Below are 16919 nucleotides of genomic sequence, written 5' to 3' on the forward strand. Positions count from 1 at the left end.
CTTGTCCCATCGCGCAATAGCAACTGCTGTGGTGGGCCGGGTGCTGTGCACTCTGACACGGTCGCCAGGTGTACGATATTTCCTCCGAGTAGGCATTGTGTCAAGAAGCAGTGCGACTGTTTGTACACATGCATATACACACACTGTCATTCAAATAAACACATACAAGAACACACACACATGTAATAGTGCCAGACATATACAGTTGGCATTGCTGTTATGATTTTAGATGTCCTTGGTGTCCTTTGTTTTAAATGTATATTTTATAATTTTAAAAATGTTTTGCATTGTTTGCTGTTTTCTTCTGTCTTTCTTTTTCTCTTTTTCTGTTTTTCTCTTTATTAAAAAAAAGCAGTGGGTTTTGGTTGGGTTGTGTTTTGGAGAACGCACGTCTCTCGACCTTCGCCTCTCCCGAGTCCATACGGGAGTTGCTGCGATGAGACAAGACTGTAACTACCAGTTGGAGACCACAAAATTGGAGAGAAAAAGGGGTAAAAAAATAAATAATAACAAATAATAATAATAGTTATTGGGATGGTATTTTTTATGAAGTAGTGGTATATAGGTGTAGGGTTAGTGGTGCAAGTTTGTCATTTTAGGAACAGGAATAATGAAGATAATGCAATGTAGATAGGCCGTGACTGGCCTCACCCTTTAGTACAGTAGGTGGAGGTGTATGCACCTTTAAATTGGATGTGATTCGCCAATCCAATCCCAAAGAAGAAGAAGTAGAAGAAGAAGAGCTCTTCAACTACAGTTTCCCTGGGGGACCAATACAGTCTGTTTGCATATAGAGGACACTTTGCATAGGCAGCAAATGTTTCAGTGGTCTGGGAGTGTTTATATCCCTGTGAGTTTAACACTTCATGACTGAGAGCTGTCCTTCATGACAACAGAACCAACAACAACCATGACTTTTATCACCATCTTCATCTGGACACTTGCTTTCTGCTTTCAAGGTTACAATTTTCAGAATCTATTGTTGAAAATGTATTAAATCTACAGTGTTTACATGTACAGTATATCAATGGTAATATTTCTATTCAGAAGTATTCATTACTATATGTAATATTTCATTTATATAAATGTTTATTTTTTATTTTTCAGAATCCAGAGGACAGTATGTTGTGACACAGACTCCTGCAGTGAAAGCTGTTGTCCCAGGACAGACAGTCTCTCTGAACTGTAAAACCAGCAGTAATGTTTACAACAATAACTATCTAGCCTTGTACCCGCAGAAACATGGAGGAGCTCCTAAACTCCTTATTTACCATGCTACAACACTTCAGTCTGGTGACTGTACTGCTACAGATGTGACCTACTGCAGGTGATGATGGGAAGAGACAGTGACATGGAACACTGATCAGTATTGGAGGTGAACTTTGAATATGTTTACAAAGCATCATTCCGATCACATGTTCCCCATCATCATACTTGTGAATAATTATTGTCATGGCTGTAAAGTTCACATATAAAAGTTACATGAAGTTTTAAAACACACATTACCTGTTAAAAATCAGAGTCAAATCCACAGATGTAAAAAATGTATTATTGTGATGTTACATCAGCATCGGTCCCATAAATCAAATCCCCATATGAACCTCACAACCAATATGTGATGTGATCATCTAGCATTATATGAACTATCTTGATGAGCAGGTTACTGACTGTTACATCTGTGAATGAGACATGATGCTGGACTCATTTACATTTACATTACATTTAAGTCATTTAGCAGACGCTCTTATCCAGAGCGACTTACAAATTGGTGCATTCACCTTATGACATCCAGTGGAACAGCCACTTTACAATAGTGCATCTAAATCTTTTAAGGGGGGGGGGGGGGGGGGGGGCAGAAGGATTACTTTATCCTATCCTAGGTATTCCTTAAAGAGGTGAGGTTTCAGGTGTCTCCGGAAGGTGGTGATTGACTCCGCTGTCCTGGCGTCGTGAGGGAGTTTGTTCCACCATTGGGGTGCCAGAGCAGCGAACAGTTTTGACTGGGCTGAGCGGGAACTGTACTTCCTCAGTGGTAGGGAGGCGAGCAGGCCAGAGGTGGATGAACGCAGTGCCCTTGTTTGGGTGTAGGGCCTGATCAGAGCCTGAAGGTACTGAGGTGCCGTTCCCCTCACAGCTCCGTAGGCAAGCACCATGGTCTTGTAGCGGATGCGATCTTCAACTGGAAGCCAGTGGAGAGAGCGGAGGAGCGGGGTGACGTGAGAGAACTTGGGAAGGTTGAACACCAGACGGGCTGCGGCGTTCTGGATGAGTTGTAGGGGTTTAATGGCACAGGCAGGGAGCCCAGCCAACAGCGAGTTGCAGTAATCCAGACGGGAGATGACAAGTGCCTGGATTAGGACCTGCGCCGCTTCCTGTGTGAGGCAGGGTCGTACTCTGCGGATGTTGTAGAGCATGAACCTACAGGAACGGGCCACCGCCTTGATGTTAGTTGAGAACGACAGGGTGTTGTCCAGGATCACGCCAAGGTTCTTAGCGCTCTGGGTGGAGGAGACAATGGAGTTGTCAACCGTGATGGCGAGATCATGGAACGGGCAGTCCTTCCCCGGGAGGAAGAGCAGCTCCGTCTTGTCGAGGTTCAGCTTGAGGTGGTGATCCGTCATCCACACTGATATGTCTGCCAGACATGCAGAGATGCGATTCGCCACCTGGTCATCAGAAGGGGGAAAGGAGAAGATTAATTGTGTGTCGTCTGCATAGCAATGATAGGAGAGACCATGTGAGGTTATGACAGAGCCAAGTGACTTGGTGTATAGCGAGAATAGGAGAGGGCCTAGAACAGAGCCCTGGGGGACACCAGTGGTGAGCGCGCGTGGTGAGGAGACAGATTCTCGCCACGCCACCTGGTAGGAGCGACCTGTCAGGTAGGACGCAATCCAAGCGTGGGCCGCGCCGGAGATGCCCAACTTGGAGAGGGTGGAGAGGAGGATCTGATGGTTCACAGTATCGAAGGCAGCCGATAGGTCTAGAAGGATGAGAGCAGAGGAGAGAGAGTTAGCTTTAGCAGTGCGGAGCGCCTCCGTGATACAGAGAAGAGCAGTCTCAGTTGAGTGACTAGTCTTGAAACCTGACTGATTTGGATCAAGAAGGTCATTCTGAGAGAGATAGCAGGAGAGCTGGCCAAGGACGGCACGTTCAAGAGTTTTGGAGAGAAAAGAAAGAAGGGATACTGGTCTGTAGTTGTTGACATCGGAGGGATCGAGTGTAGGTTTTTTCAGAAGGGGTGCAACTCTCGCTCTCTTGAAGACGGAAGGGACGTAGCCAGCGGTCAGGGATGAGTTGATGAGCGAGGTGAGGTAAGGGAGAAGGTCTCCGGAAATGGTCTGGAGAAGAGAGGAGGGGATAGGGTCAAGCGGGCAGGTTGTTGGGCGGCCGGCCGTCACAAGACGCGAGATTTCATCTGGAGAGAGAGGGGAGAAAGAGGTCAGAGCACAGGGTAGGGCAGTGTGAGCAGAACCAGCGGTGTCGTTTGACTTGGGTTAGAGGCAGATGCTTGGAATTTAGAGTGGTAGAAAGTGGCTTTAGCAGCAGAGACAGAAGAGGAAAATGTAGAGAGGAGGGAGTGAAAGGATGCCAGGTCCGCAGGGAGGCGAGTTTTCCTCCATTTCCGCTCGGCTGCCCGGAGCCCTGTTCTGTGAGCTCGCAATGAGTCGTCGAGCCACGGAGCAGGAGGGGAGGACCAAGCCGGCCTGGAGGATAGGGGACATAGAGAGTCAAAGGATGCAGAAAGGGAGGAGAGGAGGGTTGAGGAGGCAGAATCAGGAGATAGGTTGGAGAAGGTTTGGGCAGAGGGAAGAGATGATAGGATGGAAGAGGAGAGAGTAGCGGGGGAGAGAGAGCGAAGGTTGGGACGGCGCGATACCATCCGAGTGGGGGCAGTGTGGGAAGTGTTGGATGAGAGCGAGAGGGAAAAGGATACAAGGTAGTGGTCGGAGACTTGGAGGGGAGTTGCAATGAGGTTAGTGGAAGAACAGCATCTAGTAAAGATGAGGTCAAGCGTATTGCCTGCCTTGTGAGTAGGGGGGGAAGGTGAGAGGGTGAGGTCAAAAGAGGAGAGGAGTGGAAAGAAGGAGGCAGAGAGGAATGAGTCAAAGGTAGACGTGGGGAGGTTAAAGTCACCCAGAACTGTGAGAGGTGAGCCGTCCTCAGGAAAGGAGCTTATCAAGGCATCAAGCTCATTGATGAACTCTCCGAGGGAACCTGGAGGGCGATAAATGATAAGGATGTTAAGCTTGAAAGGGCTGGTAACTGTGACAGCATGGAATTCAAAGGAGGCGATAGACAGATGGGTAAGGGGAGAAAGAGAGAATGACCACTTGGGAGAGATGAGGATCCCGGTGCCACCACCCCGCTGACCAGAAGCTCTCGGGGTGTGCGAGAACACGTGGGCAGACGAAGAGAGAGCAGTAGGAGTAGCAGTGTTATCTGTGGTGAGCCATGTTTCCGTCAGTGCCAAGAAGTCGAGGGACTGGAGGGACGCATAGGCTGAGATGAGCTCTGCCTTGTTGGCCGCAGATCGGCAGTTCCAGAGGCTACCGGAGACCTGGAACTCCACGTGGGTCGTGCGGGCTGGGACCACCAGGTTAGGGTGGCCGCGGCCACGCGATGTGAACCGTTTGTATGGTCTGTGCAGAGAGGAGAGAACAGGGATAGAAAGACACATAGTTGACAGGCTACAGAAGAGGCTACGCTAATGCAAAGGAGATTAGAATGACAAGTGGACTACACGTCTCGAATGTTCAGAAAGTTAAGCTTACGTTGCAAAAAATAAAATAAAAAATCTTATTGACTAAAATGATATAGTACTGCTGGCTGGTGAAGTAGGCTGGCTAGCAGTGGCTGCGTTGTTGAAAGTGAAGCTGGCTAGGTGACCTCGACAATTTCTCTAAATTTCTCTAAACTACACAATTATCTTGGATACAAGGACAGCAAAGACAACTAGCTAACACTACGCTAATCAAGTCGTTCCGTTGTAATGTTAGTTTCTACAGTGCTGCTATTCGGTAGAAGTTGGCTAGCTAGCAGTGTTAGCTAGCAGTGTTGGCTAGGTAGGAGGACGGCAGCGCGGCAGGCGAAAATAGCTGGCTAGCTAACCGATAATTACTCAAAGCTACACAATTATCTTAGATACAAAGATAGCAAAGACAACTATGTAGCTAGCTAACAACACTCAAACATGAAACATGTTTGAATAATATATATTTGATCTGTCATTAATTATATGATGGAATATCTGTTATTGTAACTTCCCTGAATCCACCAAAGAGCTTAAAACCAGTCACTTCCTCACATCTGGCCCAGTCCAGGGTATTTCAGGCAGTGAAACTGTTCAACTGCTAGACTGGATGCTGTGGGAGTGAAACTGAGATTTGCATAGAAAGGGCTGGTTGGTTCTGCTTGTCCCAGAATAGAGCAGTACTGTCACCAGATGTTCACTCTGTCCCCAGGGGGTTGGAGGTAGAGAAGACTCTATGACTATCGTGAAGCTGTGATACTGGTAATATTATGAGGATCATGTAAAATAAATGTAGTTTAATGTAGGTGTAATCACATTGGTGAGAGTCCAAGATATCGATTAAATGTTCAATAACATTAGTTTACTGTATTTTTGAGTCTATAAATCAAGCAGGTAAAAAACTGTTCAAGAAAGATGAATAAGGAGTACCATCTACTGCATGTGTCTAGACCTCTCCTGTTAATCTGTTAACATTGTAGTATGTAGACCGCTCCTGTTAATCTGTTAACATTGTAGTATCTAGACCTCTCCTGTTAATCTGTTAACATTGTAGTATGTAGACCTCTCCTGATAATCTGTTAACATTGTAGTATATAGAACTCTCCTGTTAATATATTAACATTGTAGAATCTAGACCTCTCCTGTTAATCTGTTAACATTGTAGTATCTAGACCTCTCCTATTAATCTGTTAACATTGAAGTATTTTGTGTTAATCTGAACTACTGGTTGATGACAATGTGGTTTCAAGTGAGAACATAAATAACTAAGCAATGACATTTAGGTCTGATAGTTTTAAAAGAAACTGTGAATCAGGCTGTATGAATATATGTCTACACCTATCAACAACATTTAAGACCAAAGTCTAATTATTGAAGGAGAAAATAAATATATTTGTTCCAAAGGGAAATTTTTATTATCATATATTTATCATCAAAGCAAACATTCCTACAGTATCTAATAGTAGAAAAACAGAACACATCACATCTAACACTGATACAACCTCAGTCTACAGAGAGGATTGACACATGAACTCAAGCAAAGCCCTCTGTTAGTCTACATGTCAGTGATCAATTCAGACAGAGAACATCTGATCTCAGAACAGAGTCAAAGCAGAGGACCCAGCAGCTTCTCGCCACAGGGATGTGTGACTGAGGCTTCCTACCCAGAACAGTCAGCCTTCCTCAGGGTCTTGGTGACTGGAGTCTGGGATTTCTGCTGGGCTTCACAGGTCACCTCTCCTGCCTTGGTCCACTCCTGGCCAGTGAGAGTCAGGGTGCTGCTCCAGCTGTACAGGCCGTCCTTCTCCAGGACCCTAGAACTGGTCTCCTGGTTCTTGCTGGTCCCGTCCACTTTCCAGCTCATGGTCCAGTCTGAAGGGAAGCCCTTGTTGGCCAGACATGTCAGTGTGGCTGTTGTTGTACTGGACAGCTCCTCACTAGAGGGGGGCAGGACGGTGAGGGTGGGGGCACTGTTACCTGGAACAAACAGAAGACATCAATTAAGTAACTACATCAAGTACAGCTACACAAAAGATTATCTTCATTAAAGTACTCATCCAAATAAAGTGAATTGTAAATATCCTCTAAATATGAATGTAACAGTTATATTGTTTAGAATATTTGGAGAAAAACCTAAAGTAATATGATACAGAGCAGATTTATGAACCTAACAAGTAGAAAGTGTATAAATAACTAGAGTTACTAGTCATATGGTGTCAGTTATACATGTTATACAGATATTGTTTAGGAATGGATCTGATCAGAATAGCCTACTCATATTCATGGTATTTTCATCACATATCATCCATGTTAGATTATGACCGTAACACAGACCCTTTGTCTTCACTTTAACAGTGAAGTCTACCATAAACACAATGCAACATTGATTAATATTATCTACAATACTATTAAATAGTTATTTTCCAGAGTTAGGAGTTATAGTCCGCAATCATACAAACCAGACATAAATAAACTTACAATTTAACAATTTAATTCAATAAAATGTTATCTGAAAGAAGGCTCAGTCAAAAGTAAGATAAAATATATTTTCATGGAGACAGAGTTTAAGAAAGTAAAATACAAAAAAAATGTCATCAGAAAGAAATATCAAGAGAGGTTGTTACTTACTTCCAACATCAAGTCTGGTGCCACCACCAAAAGTCAACCACAGTGATACAATCCCCGTTACTGCTGGTACAAAAACCTCTCTGTGTTGTGATGCTGCAGCTGTTACATTGAAGATCACGCATACAGAATCATAATCAACATAAATACACTTTAACATTTTCCAGGTAGAACAAACACTTCATAATAACATTTCTAGGTAGTACAAATATGAATTGTATCTTAAATCCAGATTAGTATTTTGTCCTCTGTGTATCAGGTGTTCTCCTAGTGTGTAGGAACAGTCCAGCATTAGATCAGTGTTAATAGTATTCCTCTATATTGTCCATATGAAAGACAACAGCAGCAGCAGTATTGATAGTGATCCATGTTGTATATTCCTTTATGAAACATGTTGATCTCAGATTTAACAGTGGTGGTAAAGTCACAGAGCACAGACAACACTACCAGAGGAATCTTACCAGCTTTAGTTAAGAGAAGTGTTCACTAACTGATTAGAGGAACTTATATGAGAGACCAAGCATGAGTGAACAGACAGTTCATTATATCTGATCATCATCAGAATAACAATATCATGGTGGTGTGACATAAAACTTCCGTACATTAGTTATCTGAGTAAACAGTTGCTGTTTGATGTTATAAAAGATAGCACAATGAGTATCTGCATAATGAGTGTCTGGACACTTGTCTTCTACATCGAAGGTACAAAATATATAGGAGTTTTATATTTGTATAATGAAAAGTAAACTATTTGAGTGAACTGAAAGATTTTTAAGATTGTTATATTAATTGCTGGTACAATTATCCATTTCTCTCTGTTTCAGAATCCAGAGGACAGATCACTGTGACTCAGACTCCTGCAGTGAAAACTGTTCTCCCAGAACAGACAGTCTCTATGAACTGTAAAGCCAGCATTGATGTGCAAACTAACTGTTGGGGTTTTGGTAAACCATGTTTAGCCTGGTATCAACAGAAACCTGGAGGAGCTCCTAAACTCCTTATTTACTATGCTACAACACTTCAGTCTGGGACTCCATCTAGATTCAGTGGCAGTGGATCTGGGAGTGACTTCACTCTGACCATCAGTGGAGTCCAGGCTGAAGATGCAGGAGATTACTACTGTCAGAGTTATAATCATATCAATAGTAAACATGTGTTCACACAGTGATACAGAGCCATACAAAAACATCCCTCATTCAGACTGCTCAGTGATTGTGTTGCTACAGCTGGGACCTACTGCAGGTGCTGAGGGGAAAGAGTGAAATGGATCACTGGTCACTAGATGAGGTCAACTGTGATGTGACAATATGGTTAGAAATCATTCAGATCACATGACCATCATCATCATCTTCATAATCATCATGGTTGGTACCATAGAATGAACAACAATATCAATGCAACATGTAAAGTGTTGGTCCCATGTTTCATGAGCTGAAATAAAAGATCCCAGAAATGTTCTGTACGCTCAAAAAGCTAAACTCTCTCAATTGTTGTGCACAACTTAGTTACATTCCTCTTAGTGAGCATTTATCTTTTGCCAAGATCATCATAATCCATCCATGTGACAGGTGTGGCATATCAAGAAGCTGATTAAAAAGCATGATCATTACAAAGATGTACCTTGTGTTGGGGATCATAAAAGTCCATTCTAAAATGTGCAGTTTTGTCAGACAAAGCCACAGATATCTCAAATGTTGAGGGAGTGTGCAATTGGCTTACTGACTAGAGTAATGTCCACCAGAGTTGTTGCCAGATATTTTACTGTTAAATTCTCTACCATTAGCCGCCTCCAATGCCAGAACAGGACATTCACATCTGGTTTCTTCACCTGCATGATGGTTTGACATCAGCCACCCGGACAGCTGATGAAACTGAAGACTATTTATGTCTGTAATAAAGCCCCTTTTGTGTGGGTAAACTCATTCTGATTGGCTGGGCCTGGCTCCCCAGTGGGAGGGCCCTCCCAAACCCACCCATGGCTGCTCCCCTGCCGTATCATGTGAAATCCATGGATTAGGGCCTAATGAATTCATTTCAATTTGACTGATTTCCTTATATGAACTTTAACTCAGTAAAATACATGAACTGTAACTCATGTTGTATAACGGCATTCCTCCTCCTCTTCATCTTCGGAAGAGGAGGAGTATTGAGGGAACCAAGGCGCAGCGTAGAGAACAGACATATTTATTAACGAAACACGAACTTGATTAAACTAACAAAAACAACAAACGGTGTAGACAGACCTAGACGACGTACTTACATAAAACAAGAAAAATGCACGAATAGGAACATAGGCTACACAAACCGAACAAACCGTAAACAGTCCCGCGTGGTGTACAGACACAGACACGGAAGACAATCACCCACCACGAACACTGTGACAACGCCTACCTAAATATGACTCTTAATTAGAGGAACGCCAAACACCTGCCTCTAATTAAGAGCCATACCAGGCAACCCAAAACCAACACAGAAACAGAAAACATAGAATGCCCACCCAACCTCACGTCCTGACCAACTAACACACATAACAAACTAACAGAAATAGGTCAGGAACGTGACATAACCCCCCCCATAAGGTGCGAGCTCCGGGCGCACCAGCACAAAGTCTAGGGGAGGGTCTGGGTGGGCATCTGACCACGGTGGTGGCTCAGGCTCCGGGCGAGGTCCCCACCCCACCATAATCCATCCTAGCCTCCATCTCCCCCTAAGAATGTCCACCCTCATTTTACCCCCACAAAATCCCCTTAGTAACATCAATGACAGGGACAGCACCGGGACAGAGAGATAGATCAATACAGAGGGATAGCACAAGACAGAGGGATAGATCAGAATAAAGAGGTAGATCAAGATAGAGAGGGAGATCATGATAGAGGGGCAACTCCGGACTGAAAGGCAGCTCCGGACAGAGAGACAGCTCTGGACTGAGGGGCAGTTCTGGGTATATAGCCGTTTCTGGCTGAAGGGCAGCTCATGGCTGACTGACGAATCTGGACGCTCATGGCAGGCTGACGGCTCTCGACGCTCATGGCAGGCTGACGGCTCTCGACGCTCATGGCAGGCTGACGGCTCTCGACGCTCATGGCAGGCTGACGGCTCTCGACGCTCATGGCAGGCTGACGGCTCTCGACGCTCATGGCTGGCTGACGGCTCTCGACGCTCATGGCTGGCTGACGGCTCTCGACGCTCATGGCTGGCTGACGGCTCTCGACGCTCATGGCTGGCTGACGGCTCTCGACGCTCATGGCTGGCTGACGGCTCTCGACGCTCATGGCTGGCTGACGGCTCTCGACGCTCATGGCTGGCTGACGGCTCTCGACGCTCATGGCTGGCTGACGGCTCTCGACGCTCATGGCTGGCTGACGGCTCTCGACGCTCATGGCTGGCTGACGGCTCTCGACGCTCATGGCTGGCTGACGGCTCTCGACGCTCATGGCTGGCTGACGGCTCTCGACGCTCATGGCTGGCTGACGGCTCTCGACGCTCATGGCTGGCTGACGGCTCTCGACGCTCATGGCAGGCTGACGGCTCTCGACGCTCATGGCAGGCTGACGGCTCTGGACGCTCATGGCAGGCTGGCGGCTCTGGACGCTCATGGCTCGCTGGCGGCTCTGGCAGATCCTGTCTGGTTGGCGGCTCTGGCAGATCCTGTCTGGTTGGCGGCTCTGGCAGATCCTGTCTGGTTGGCGGCTCTGGCAGATCCTGTCTGGTTGGCGGCTCTGGCAGATCCTGTCTGGTTGGCGGCTCTGGCAGATCCTGTCTGGTTGGCGGCTCTGGCGGATCCTGTCTGGTTGGCGGCTCTGGCGGATCCTGTCTGGTTGGCGGCTCTGGCGGATCCTGTCTGGCTGGCGGCTCTGGCGGATCCTGTCTGGCTGGCGGCTCTGGCGGATCCTGTCTGGTTGGCGGCTCTGGCGGATCCTGTCTGGTTGGCGGCTCTGGCGGATCCTGTCTGGTTGGCGGCTCTGGCGGATCCTGTCTGGTTGGCGGCTCTGGCGGATCCTGTCTGGTTGGCGGCTCTGGCGGATCCTGTCTGGTTGGCGGCTCTAGCGGCTCCTGTCTGGCGGGCGGCTCTAGCGGCTCATGGCAGACGGGCGGCTTTGCAGGCTCATGGCAGACGGGCGGCTTTGCAGGCTCATGGCAGACGGGCGGCTTTGCAGGCTCATGGCAGACGGATGGCTCAGACGGCGCTGGGGAGACGGATGGCTCAGACGGCGCTGGGGAGACGGATGGCTCAGACGGCGCTGGGGAGACGGATGGCTCAGACGGCGCTGGGGAGACGGATGGCTCAGATGGCGCTGGGGAGACGGATGGCTCAGATGGCGCTGGGGAGACGGATGGCTCTGTCCGGATAAGGCACACTGTAGACCTGGTGCGTGGTGCTGGAACTGGAGGCACCGGGCTAAGGACACGCACCTTCATACTAGTGCGGGGAGCAGGGACAGGGCACACTGTACTCTCAAAGCCCACTCTATACCTGGTGCGTGGTACCGGCACTGGTGACACCGGGCTGAGGACAAGCACATCAGGATTAGTAGGGGGAGAAGAAACAGTGTGTACAGGGCTCTGGAGACGCACAGGAGGCTTAGTGCGTGGTGCCGGAACTGGAGGCACCGAACTGGATACACGCACTACTGGGAGTGTGCGTGGAGGAACAGGGCTCAGGAGACGTACTGGTAGCCTAGTGCGTAGTGTAGGCACTGTAGGTACTAGGCTGGGGCGGAGAGGTGGCGCCGGAAATACCAGACCGTGGAGGCGTACTGGCTCTCTTAAGCATTGAGCCTGCCCAACCTTACCTGGTTGAATGCTCCCGGTCGCCCGACCAGTGCGGGGAGGGGGAATAACCCGCACCGGCCTATGTAGGCGAACCGGGAAACCATGCATAAGGCAGGTGCCATGTATGCCGGCCCGAGGAGACGCACTGGAGACCAGACGCGTTGAGCCGGCCTCATGACACCTGGCTCAATACCCAATCTAGCCCTACCAGTGCGGGGAGGTGGAATAACCCGCACTGGGCTATGCACTCGTACAGGAGACACCGTGCGCTCTACTGCGTAACACGGCGCCTGCCCGTACTCCCGCTCTCCACGGCTAGCCTGGGAAGTGGGCGCAGGTCTCCTACCTGCCCTTGGCCCACTACCTCTTAGCCCCACCCCCAAGAAATTTTTGGGTGTTACTCACGGGCTTTTTGGGCTTCCGTGCAAGACTCGTTCCCTCATAACTCCGGTTCCTCTCTCTCTTTTCCTCCGCTCTCCGAGCTGCCACCAGCTGTTCCCATGGACGGTGATTCACTTTAGCCCATGGTCCTTCTCCGTTAAATATTTGCTCCCAACTCCACAAGTCCTGTATACCTCCCCGTTGCTCCAAATTACGCTGCTTGGTTCTGGATTCTTGGTGGGTGATTCTATAACGGCATTCCTCCTCCTCTTCATCTTCGGAAGAGGAGGAGTATTGAGGGAACCAAGGGCAGCGTAGAGAACAGACATATTTATTAACGAAACACGAACTTGATTAAACTAACAAAAACAACAAACGGTGTAGACAGACCTAGACGACTTACTTACATAAAACAAGAAAAACGCACGAATAGGAACATAGGCTACACAAACCGAACAAACCGTAAACAGTCCCGTGGTGTACAGACACAGACACGGAAGACAATCACCCACCACGAACACTGTGACAACGCCTACCTAAATATGACTCTTAATTAGAGGAACGCCAAACACCTGCCTCTAATTAAGAGCCATACCAGGCAACCCAAAACCAACACAGAAACAGAAAACATAGAATGCCCACCCAACCTCACGTCCTGACCAACTAACACACATAACAAACTAACAGAAATAGGTCAGGAACGTGACATGTTGCACTTATATTTTTGTTCAAAATAATATAATCTTTGTGGTTGTGACTGGTTATATTTGTCATGAGCGGAAAGTTAATTTAAAAGTTATTTGGAGATTTGAAACCAATAACAGTCGTGATCAGAATACGAGTAGTCCATAAGATGTCCAAAAAAGGGTGATATTACGTAAACATTTCTTAGTTTCAGCCCCGTATAACAAGTTCCCATATGCACCTCACAACCAACTATTGATTTGATCGTCAAGTACTATATTGACTATTTTAATGAGCAGGTGACTGTTAGATCTGTGAATGACACATTCATGAGACACTTGTATGTCAAAAACCAAAGTTCTTTCAATCCCAAAACCACAGACACAAGCAGGAGGCAGACAGTGTTAACAGCTCTTTAATATATTTTCTCAGTATTAAAAAGGGGTTTACAGGATAAAAGCAGCACAGAACAAAACACAAGGACAGGACCGGCCACCACCTAGGCCTACACACTAGAGTCCATAGTTGTTTGTCATGGAGCCTTCGTAGCTTCATGGCATCATGGGATTCCGATGTTGTTGTCGTGGCCTCAGTGGTCTTGTCGTAGAAGGCGACAAGACCAGAATCAGCTCATTTGTTTTCCCGAGGGAGAGGTTGTTTACCTGGCACCATGCCGTCAGAGTGTCTTCCTTCTCCCTGTAGGCCGTCTCGTTGTTGTTAATCAGGGTTACTACTGTTGTGTCGTATGTGAACTTGATGATGGAGTTGGAACTGTGTGAGGTCACGCAGTCCTGGGTATACAGGGAGTAATCTTAAAATGTAGAGGAGATGCTGGGTTGTATTATAATGATGGTCCACAGAGTCTCAGTGTGTCTTATTAGAGACACAGGAGAAGAGGGAGGCAGCTGAACTCAGTCAGGAACAGAGTAGCAGTCATACACAGTGGAGACCCTCTTCTCTCAGTGGCAGTCCAATAGTCCAGCAGTCCAGTATTCAGTCCACACAGCTCACTGCACTAACACTACTCTCCCAGCAGGGGGAGATACATGACCAATGATCACTGGGCGGTGGAACATGACTGGTATTCCTCTTTTCCATAGACATCGTTATGTTACAATATCATATTACCATAACACTAATTAACAGACAAAGTGATGTATGTTATATGATAACATAATGTATTACTTGTATTTTCTTCTCTCCAGCATTCATTATAGTATAGTCTTGCTGTACAATATTGATAGTGATCATGTGATAGCCCTTAAACCAATAATAGCATTGTATTTATACCCTTTTTATTACATTTATTTATTTACATTTTATTATGGAATTCTATGATTATTTGGTGACAAGATCATCAGATTGTAATGGACTCTCAGTTCTAATCTGATGGAATCAGTTCTAATCCGACTGATGGAATCTGTCGTTCTGCCCCTGAACAAGGCAGTTAACCCACTGTTCCTAGGCCGTCATTGAAAATAAGAATTTGTTCTTAACTGTTCTTAACTGACTTGCCAAGTTAAATAAAGGTAACATTTTTTTTATTTTTATGAATCCTTAGTGGTCTAAGTTTACTGAAAAATGGTGGATGGGGAGAAGACCAGAAGATGATTTGCATAGTGATGATGCTCTGCATAGACAGCACATGCTTCAGTGGTCTGGGAGTGTTTATATCCCTGTGAGTTGAACACTTCATGACTGAGAGCTGTTCTTCATGACAACAGAACCCACAACAACCATGACTTTTATCACCATCTTCATCTGGACACTTGTCTTCTACATACAAGGTACAAAATATATAGGAGTTTTATGTTTGTATACTGAAAAGTAAACAGTTTGAGTGAACTGAAAGATTGTTACGATTGTTTAATTAATCCCTGGTGATACATTTATTAGCTTTCTCTCTGTTTCAGAATCCAGAGGACAGGTCACTGTGACTCAGACTCCTGCAGTGAAAACTGTTCTCCCAGAACAGACAGTCTCTATGAACTGTAAAACCGGCAGTAATGTGTATCCTGACTGTGATAGGTCAGGTAAACCATGTTTAGCCTGGTATCAACAGAAACCTGGAGAAACTCCTAAAGCACTGGTCTACTATGGAAGCACCCTCATCTCTGGGACTCCATCTAGATTCAGTGGCAGTGGATCTGGGAGTGACTTCACTCTGACCATCAGTGGAGTCCAGGCTGAAGATGCAGGAGATTACTACTGTCAGAGTATACACGTCATCAATAGTAAAGATGTATTTACACAGTGATACAGATCCGTACAAAAACCTCTCTCAGTCAGACTGCACAGACTGTATTGCTACAGCTGGGCCCTACTGCAGGTGCTGAGGGGTAAGAAACAGTGACATGGAACACTGTTCACTAGATGAGGCCAATGTGACAATATGGTTAGAAAGCAATCATTCAGATCACATGACCATCATTGTCACAATCATCATGGTTGTGACCATAGAATGACATATATACACTAAAGAAAAATATAAAGGCAACATGTAAAGTGTTAGTCCAATGTTTCATGAGGTGAAATAAAAGATCCCAGAAATGTTCCATACAAAGAAAAAGCTTAATTCTCTCAAAATGTTGTGCACATATTTGTTTACATCCCTGTTAGTGAGCATTTCTCATTTGCCAAGATAATCCATCCACCTGACATGTGTGGCATATCAGGAAGCTGATTATACAGCACGATCATTACACAGGTGCACCTCATGCTGGGGACAATAGAAGGCCACTCTAAAATGTGCAGTTTTGTCGCACAATGTCAAAGATATCAAGTTTTGAGGGAGCGTGCAATTGGGAAAGGGAAAGTGAAAGAGGAATACCTAGTCAGTTGTACAACAGAATCCCTTCAACTGAAATGTGACTTCCGCATTTAATCCAACCCCTCTGAATCAGAGTCTCAGGGGGCTGCCATAATCGACATCGCTGACTGCAGGTATGTCCACCAGATTTGTTGCCAAATATTTGTATATGAATTTCTCAACCACAAGCCGCCTCCAACGTCCTTTTATAGAATTTGGCAGTACGTCCAACCGGCCTCACAGGCTAGCCCAGGAACTTTACATACAGCCACCCAGACAGCTGATGAAACTGAGGAGCATTTCTGTCTGTAATAAAGCCCTTTTACTCATTCTGATTGGCTGGGCCTTGCTCCACAGTGGGTGGTGGGCCTATGCCCTACCAAACCCAACCATGGCTGCACCCCTGCCCAGTCTTGTGAAATCCATTGATTAGGGCCTAGTGCATGTATTTAAATTGACTGATTTCCTTATATGAACTGGAACTCTTTCAAATTATTGCATTTATATTTGTGTTCAGTATAACAGGATCTCTGTGAGTTTGACTGGTTATGTTTGTCATGATATAAAAGTTATTTGTAGATTTAAAAATGCCAGTAGTCCATAAGAAGTACAAAAAGGGTGATATTACGTAAACATTTCTTACATTTTTGCCCTGTATAACAAGTTCCCATATGAACCTCACAACTAAATATGGATCTGATCATCTAGCATTATATCAACTATTTTCATGAGCACATTACTGACTGTTAGATCTGTGAACGAGATACAGGACATGATACAGTTTTTCAATCCCAAAACCACAGACATAGGCAGGAGGCACACAGTGTTATTGGCTCTTTAATATATTTTTTCTCAGTATTAAAAAACGGTTTACAGGATAAAAGCAGCACAGAA

At 45.9% G+C, this 16919-nt stretch overlaps 3 gene segments (V, D, J or C); 2 read left to right on the forward strand and 1 right to left on the reverse strand.

The window, feature by feature from the left end:
- Positions 1-885: 885 nt before the first annotated feature.
- On the forward strand, positions 886-8722 carry LOC129838740 (Ig kappa chain V region K29-213-like). The segment is given in 3 exon segments: positions 886-959; positions 1108-1219; positions 8333-8722. Coding segments are annotated over 3 exon segments (399 nt in total).
- Positions 6142-7842, reverse strand: LOC129838739 (Ig kappa-b4 chain C region-like). The segment is given in 2 exon segments: positions 6142-6730; positions 7382-7842. Coding segments are annotated over 2 exon segments (474 nt in total).
- A 6198-nt stretch (positions 8723-14920) lies between the features above and the next one.
- On the forward strand, positions 14921-15749 carry LOC129838812 (Ig kappa chain V region K29-213-like). The segment is given in 2 exon segments: positions 14921-15003; positions 15130-15749. Coding segments are annotated over 2 exon segments (417 nt in total).
- The last annotated feature ends 1170 nt before the right edge of the window (positions 15750-16919 follow it).

The sequence above is a fragment of the Salvelinus fontinalis genome, chromosome 39 (genome assembly GCF_029448725.1).
Source record: "Salvelinus fontinalis isolate EN_2023a chromosome 39, ASM2944872v1, whole genome shotgun sequence".
Taxonomy (NCBI): Eukaryota; Metazoa; Chordata; class Actinopteri; order Salmoniformes; family Salmonidae; genus Salvelinus; species Salvelinus fontinalis.